The 7,573-nt window shown below is 36.2% G+C and overlaps 1 protein-coding gene across 3 annotated transcripts; it reads left to right on the forward strand.

Annotated features, from left to right (window-relative positions):
• Nucleotides 1–405: 405 nt before the first annotated feature.
• On the forward strand, nt 406–4,259 carry LOC110664322 (subtilisin-like protease SBT3.3). 3 transcript variants are annotated; one of them, XM_058153786.1, is made up of 11 exons: nt 406–593; nt 756–945; nt 1,053–1,144; nt 1,255–1,352; nt 1,447–1,602; nt 1,697–2,370; nt 2,465–2,550; nt 2,639–2,884; nt 2,988–3,102; nt 3,195–3,312; nt 3,598–4,259. In XM_058153786.1, exons 1-11 carry the CDS (start codon nt 559–561, stop codon nt 4,167–4,169), a joined length of 2,382 nt encoding a protein of 793 aa, XP_058009769.1. In that variant the 5' UTR covers nt 406–558; the 3' UTR covers nt 4,170–4,259. The 3 variants fall into 3 exon arrangements, with proteins under 3 accessions (XP_058009769.1, XP_058009768.1, XP_021679638.2); XM_058153785.1 differs by having other exon boundaries at nt 407–593; nt 3,195–3,387; XM_021823946.2 differs by having other exon boundaries at nt 407–593; nt 837–945; nt 3,195–3,387.
• Nucleotides 4,260–7,573: the final 3,314 nt, after the last annotated feature.

Raw genomic sequence — 7,573 nt, forward strand, 5'->3', positions numbered from 1 at the left:
TCTACATTTGACTTTTCGGACTGTGGGAATTTTTTTTTGCACCTGAAATGATGGATCAATAAAAAGAAAAATGCTTCTCTCATGGGTGCAAACTATTGACTTCTTTGCACTTATATATATTTATATATATGATCGATTATTTGTTATTGTGTACTTGGTGCTATTTTAGTGCGTGTCTCCATGTAGTCTTGTACCTTTCAACGGTTAAAGAAAAGAAAAGGGAAACATTCCATATTTTTAGTTTAAATCCTGGACGGCAGCGAATGATCAACGTATAATAGTCAACAGCCGTGGTTAGGCAACCGTGTCCATATACAATGCGTGGATAAACCAATATCCCAGTTGACCTATGATATAACTTAGTGTCATATATATGCTTGCATAGCCAGGGAAGTTTCCTTATTCACACCTTGTGTTATTTTTCTTTTTGGATTGCTGTAAGCAATTGTTTCTCTTGCTGCACAAGATAGATCAATGCTTCAAGTAATTAGTGCTTCCACACCCACAAATCTATAAAGAAGTGCTAGCTTAAGTTGAAAGTGCGTAGTCCATCCAACGATGCTTATTGATATTCAATTACCACGACGTGTACGGTAAGTGGAATTCTCCCTCACTTCCAAATTAATTCAACTAGTTTATATCTGTTTAATCATAGGATTTTCATTTCTCTTCACCCTTATGGTATTAGCCTTTATCTCTGCAAATCATTCGTTTAAATGTTGACGTCTCAAATTTTGACCTTCCCTTTCTGTTAGTTCCCACCACTTGAAGGTGTTAGAGCTTTTCCCAGTTTCATGTTGTTCATCTTTGATTGCCTCGCTTCTCTTCTCTTTCAGAAACATACACGTCAAGAAAATGGCACCAGCTTCTGCTTTGTTGGTGAATCTTCTCTTCCTTTTCTATGGCCTAGGCATTTTGATGACAGTGGTGGAGGCCGCCAGCAATGTATGTATATGTTCAAGAACCTTCAGCAGCTCTCTTCTTCTCTATACATTATTTTAGTCTATGGAGATAAAATAGAGGGAATCATAAATTCTTATGTTAATTGACAGGTTCATATCGTTTATCTTGGAGAGAAGCAACATGATGATCCCAAGCTGATTACAAATTCACACCATGATATGCTTGCCGATGTTGTGGGGAGGTATAATGGAGATATATTATTATGAAGGGGACAAAACAAATAATGTTTTCTTTGAGAATACATAATGTTAGTCAAACTGAAGGTTTACCTGTAAATTTCACATGCTGCAGCAAGGAATTGGCTTCACAATTGATAGTGTACAGCTACAAACATGGGTTCTCTGGGTTTGCAGCCAAGCTGACAGAGTCTCAGGCTCAAAAGCTTGCTGGTACTTGTTCATAGTAATTTTTACTGCTTTCTTGTTCTTGTTTACATCTCTAATCAATTGTCCAAATGCTAAAATTTGTTTTGCTACGCATTAGAATTGCCTGGCGTTGTTCGAGTTATACCAAATAGCCTTCACAAGCTTCAAACAACTAGGAGTTGGGATTTTTTAGGCCTCTCTTCTTATTCTCCTGTCAATGCTCTTCAAAGGAGCAACATGGGTGATGGAGTTATAATAGGTGTTTTTGACACAGGTTAGTTCTCTCTCTCTCTCTCTCTCTCTCTCTCTCTCTCTCTCTCTCTCGTGCCTAAAACCAACTCTGAAGAAGAAGCAAACTGATGAAACAGGAATATGGCCCGAGTCTAAAGCTTTCAGCGATGAAGGACTTGGACCGATCCCCTTCCGCTGGAAAGGTGTTTGTAAATCTGGGAAGCAGTTTAATGCTACCCTTAACTGTAACAAGAAAATAATTGGAGCCCGTTGGTATATTGATGGATTTCTTGCTGAGTATGGAAAGCCATTAAACACATCAGAAGACCTCGAGTTTTTATCGCCCAGAGACGCAAATGGACATGGGACACACACAGCTAGCACTGCCGCTGGAGCTTTTATTCGCAATGTTAGCTACAAAGGACTTGGTCCTGGGACAATAAGAGGTGGAGCGCCACGTGCTCGGTTGGCAATATACAAGGTCTGTTGGAATGTTTTTGGAGGACAATGTTCATCTGCTGACATGTTGAAGGCTTTTGATGAAGCCATATATGATGGGGTTGACGTATTGTCCCTCTCAATCGGATCTTCAATTCCTCTGTTTTCAGATATTGATGAACGCGATGGCATAGCTACTGGTTCCTTTCATGCTGTTGCCAGGGGCATTACTGTCGTTTGTGGAGCTGCTAATGATGGGCCTTCAGCTCAGACTGTGCAGAACACTGCACCTTGGATCTTGACTGTTGCCGCGAGCACCATGGATCGAGCGTTTCCAACACCCATCACGCTTGGGAACAATAAAACCTTCCTGGTATAAAGTTTGCAAGATACAAGTATTCTTTTCAGTTCAAGATACTGCTACTAATTTTTTTTTTTTTTTTTTTTTTTGGTTGTAAAATTTGCAGGGTCAGGCCATGTTTACAGGAAAGGAGATTGGTTTTAGAGGCTTGGTTTACCCAGAGGCCTCAGGGCTGGACCCCAATGCTGCTGGGTAGTTTGATCTGTTAAATTACAAAAACTTGCATTAATTTAGCATATGCACCAAGACAAAATTCATCATCCGAATTGTCTTCTTGCAGCGTCTGTCAATCCCTATCACTTAATGCTACATTAGTAGCTGGAAAGGTGGTTCTCTGCTTCACCTCAATGGCTCGTAGAGCTGCAGTAACAAGTGCAGCAGAAGTTGTCAAGGCGGCAGGTGGAGTTGGGTTAATTGTTGCCAAGAATCCAAGTGATGCATTGTACCCCTGCAGTGGTGACTTCCCATGCGTTGAAGTGGACTATGAGATTGGGACCCGGATACTCTTTTACATTCGTTCTAACAGGTAATATCCGCCATTGTTATTATCTTGACTTGATGATCACCATCGGTAGTTCTTTTTTTATCCTCAGAATATATCATTTGTATTGGTAATTGGTAATACGCAGATCCCCTGCAGTAAAATTGAGCCATTCTAAAACTATTGTGGGTAATCCTTTGTTGCCAAAGGTGGCATATTTCTCATCTAGGGGGCCTAACTCAATTGCTCCAGCAATTCTTAAGGTACATTCTATTTCTTGATGTGGCGGTGTACTTGATAATTTTGGCTCAAATGCACAGAGGTTAATGGGAAAATAATTATCCTGTTTGCACAGCCTGATATAACTGCACCTGGGGTGAACATATTAGCTGCTACGTCACCTCTGGATAGATTCGAGGACAATGGATATGCCATGCATTCAGGAACATCAATGGCAACTCCTCATGTCTCGGGTATAGTGGCTCTTCTTAAAGCATTGCATCCGGATTGGTCCCCAGCAGCCATTAAGTCTGCACTTGTCACAACAGGTCTCTTTTGTTGCCTTTACTTTGTATAACAGACCATACAAAAGCACGAAACATTATATGGTAAAATCGGTATACATGTAATGGTTTTATTATAACCATTGATTATGGTAAATTTCATGTGGATCTTACCATAATCAACAGTTATAGTGAACCGTTGTGCATCAGTTTGACAATTGACCCAGCATTCAATTTCCATGATCCTCGATGCAGCGTGGAGAAATCATCCTTCTGGCTATCCAATATTTGCAGAGGGATCTCCTCAAAAGTTGGCTAACCCATTCGACTTTGGAGGAGGCATTGCGAATCCAAATGGAGCAGCAGACCCTGGTCTTCTATATGATATGGATACAGCTGACTACATACATTACCTCTGTGTGATGGGTTACAACAACGCTGCAATCTCTAGACTCACAGGACAACCTACAGAATGCCCCAGCAAAGAACCATCCATTTTGGACGTTAACCTACCTTCCCTAACCATACCAAATCTTAGAAAATCCATCACGCTCACCAGAACAGTCACAAATGCTGGAGCCCCGAACTCCATTTACAGAGCAGTGATTGAACCTCCATTCGGCATTATTGTATCAGTAAAACCTGATGTGTTACTCTTCAGTAATCAAACTAAGAAAATAAACTTTACTGTGACAATTAATGCTACCCACCAGGTGAACACTGGGTACTATTTTGGGAGCCTATCATGGACCGATGGGATACACATGGTGAAAAGTCCATTGTCAGTGAGAACAGAGATGTTACAACCTTATGCTAGTGACAACTAAGAATTGAAAATCAGATGTCCATTTGTTTCATATATATTTATGTATACCAATGCAATTTCATGTATAAATTGATTCAAAGTTTTCATATTCTTACATGGTCTCGACCATAAACCATAATGCATACAGTGTAGGAGTCTGTTCTGGCAAAAGTGTTATACCACTGCTGGATCATAGTAAAATACATATTTTGGTGTTGATGAAACAGTCTAATGTCAATTTTTAACCCTCACTCAATCAATTTTTCCTTTGTTGTCATCATTTACCTTAAGACTTTCTTAAGCATTGCAGTATTGGTGTCCATTGTCGGTATCGCCATCACCTCCTCAAAGTCCAAAAACATGCTTGCAAAAACTCAGTCCAGCTAACAAAAACGAAAAGCAAAAGAGCAACTGGGAGCGGATGGGAATGCCAAGGGATTCTCACGGCTGGGCTTTAATAAAAGCTAGTGGCGTACACCACATAATAGCTACATTCCCATTGTTGATTACGTTCATCAACTTGATAGAGGAGTAGGGATAAATTTTATTCATGGTCATCGAACTTTATGGGTTATTACAATATAGTCACTCAACTTTACTTTTTTTTTTTTTTTATTAAAAATCATTTAATTTCAATTTGAGTATCATTAAAGTTATTGTAACCGAATTATAGGTTTTTCATCATTTTACAAATGAAATTACCATGTTACTCTTTATTAATAATCCAATTACTTATTTTTCACTTTTTCTTCTTCATCTTCTATGCCTCTCTTGTAACACTCCTCACCCGACTACAGTGTAGCCGAGTAAGGCATGCTACATTCCATGCCGGAGTACCCTATTTTATCTTACTTTATTCCTTTAAAAATTTTGTTCTCGTTATATTTTAATATCAATTATTTTTCTATGGAGAAACCAGTGGAGTTTCTCCTGTTTCCATTACAATTTATCGTATTTCACTATTCATCTACTTGAAATTTCAACAATATTTTCACAATAAAATTTTATCAGTTATTTTCATAATCATCTCATCACACATTCAATTCTTGCAACTCATTTGCATACATGTCCATTCATACTCAATTTATGTATCAAAATTCTCAAACTTTATAATTTATATAATATACATTTAATTACAATACCATAATTTATATTACAATTAATAACTAATTGTAAATACATAAAAAAACTTTTGTGAGCCCTATCCACAAGCATTGCTGAGGAGGTGACAACTTAAACACTTCTGACACTTTTGCAGATCTGGACTCCAAAAATCCCAGTCAAACGTTCACTGGGTTTTAGTTTCAGTACCTGCACGAAAGAAACAAATCCATCGCGCTAAACATTTCTACTTAGTGGTGCAATAATATAACAAGAAAATAATATATACAAATAAGAAAGACTGAAGTGTAATTCTAAAGTGTAATTTAGATCATCGGGTATTAATTAAATTTGGTATGATATTTTTAATATCAACTATCTTATATTCTATTTTTTCCTTCTTTGGGAGTGCTGAGTTTGTACAGTAATAATATTCGATATACAAATTAATTCTAGGAGTATTGTATTTTCGGTTTCTACAATTCTGAAAATTTCATTTGTACTACTTGATTTAGTTATGTTTCCATTGCTAATCTTTTTTCTCATTTCATTCAATACTTTCTAATGTTTTTAATTACTAATATTCTTAAATAATTTTAATAATTTACACTGCCCAGGTAACCTATGACAGGCTGACTAAACTGGATAACGGGTCGTTGGCACTGGACACAGCAGTGCCTCGGGCCGTTAAACCATGGGATGCGGAACGTCAACCACGTATGCAGTCAGTATGGCTAAAAAGCCATAATAACATATAATCGGGCATAAAAGCCATGAGTGCGAGCATAAAGCCATAAGTGTGGGCATAAAGCCTTACGCAGTACTGCTAAAATAATACCCTATTGGCATGCCAGTCTATCCAATCTGACACACGTATCTAGGCAATACATAGGCACAAAGTACCATTAAATGTTAATATATTGTTTTTTATGACTTCATTATTTCATGCCAAATTCCAATTATAATTTATAACATTTCAATTCTATTCCTAACAGAAGTATAAATTTTTAAAATACATTTCTACATAAATCTTACATTCATCATAATTCATATATTTATTCATTATATCATTTGTGTTGATCACATTTCACAACAATGGTTCTCATATACCATTGTACTCAAAATACTTTTCCTTTCTACAATAATGAGAACTAATGTCTCATTCATATATTAACATAATTCATTTATTCATTACACTATTTATATATAAATTATCAAGTAATCCATTAACATTTCTTGGATATCAACCTCACTATCTATTTATCATTTAGCTAATTTATTACACAAATTTACAGGTGCCTAGGTTCAAGTATTTTCATTTATATGTATCTAGATTCAAGTATTTTCATTTGTATTCATAAAAGAAACCTAAGTCTCAAATATTATTTGTACATCCTTTATACCTTTAATATTTCATTTATAGTCATTTATAATTCACATTTCAAATTAAATTAACAATATCCCTAAGTTTTACTTGTGATGAGAATACAACCCTCATTTACACATTTACATAATTTAAACATTCATTAAATCATTTAAGTGGGGTACCTTTCACTCCATTAATTTTGGTTGTTACTATTCACTTGGTCATTCCTACATAAAAGTTGACTTTTTAATTTTTGTTGGCATTCATAACCAAGCTATCACATTTTGCATTTTATTTTTGTTGGCATTGATTTCCAATACTATTTCAAAGCTTATTTTATGTTATTCAAAATTTTCAAATTTCATATCTTAAGTTTACTGTTCCATTGGTTATTATTATAGTGGAAATTTGACAAAATTCTCTCCATCAAAGTTGTTCCTTTATGTGTCTTCTTTGATTTCCTTTTTGAATCACTCCATTTGGATTTTTGTGGCTCAAGTTATGGTCAATTTACCATAACTGGCCGAATTGGTCCTTATCCAGATTTTCTGGGCAAATTTGGTTCAGCCAGATTTGGTGTCCTAACTTGGACTAGCAATTTGAATTAGTTAGGTTCAGAATTTGAGTTTGTGTTCTTCATGAAAGTTGTTCTAAATTGTTTAGTCTTTCCATTGATATAAAATTCAGGTCATTTGGATATTTTTACAATGAGTTATGGCTAAATAAACAAACAAACACTGTTCATTTAGTCAATTTTCAAGACCAGTAGGTTGGTTACCCAGATTTGGTCAATTTTTAGGGTATTCTAAGTTTGTTTTCTGGGCAAGGTTTCTTCATCAAAGTTGTGCCATTATGTGTCTAGTTTCATGTCCAATTAGCCTTGCACCAATTGAACCTACAACACTTAAGTTACAGCTGCCCAAACTATCTAGAGTCATATCCAGCCCTGCAGGTCCTAT

Source organism: Hevea brasiliensis, chromosome 9 (genome assembly GCF_030052815.1).
Source record: "Hevea brasiliensis isolate MT/VB/25A 57/8 chromosome 9, ASM3005281v1, whole genome shotgun sequence".
Taxonomy (NCBI): Eukaryota; Viridiplantae; Streptophyta; class Magnoliopsida; order Malpighiales; family Euphorbiaceae; genus Hevea; species Hevea brasiliensis.

Excerpts from the sequence above, each read along its gene's own strand:
- LOC110664322 (XM_058153785.1), top strand. The coding sequence starts at position 559 with ATGCTTATTGATATTCAATTACCACGACGTGTACG. Across the intron at positions 2,551-2,638 it reads CTGGACCCCAATGCTGCTGG|CGTCTGTCAATCCCTATCAC; the intron begins GTAGTTTGATCT and ends GTCTTCTTGCAG. Across the intron at positions 3,388-3,597 it reads GTCTGCACTTGTCACAACAG|CGTGGAGAAATCATCCTTCT; the intron begins GTCTCTTTTGTT and ends TCCTCGATGCAG.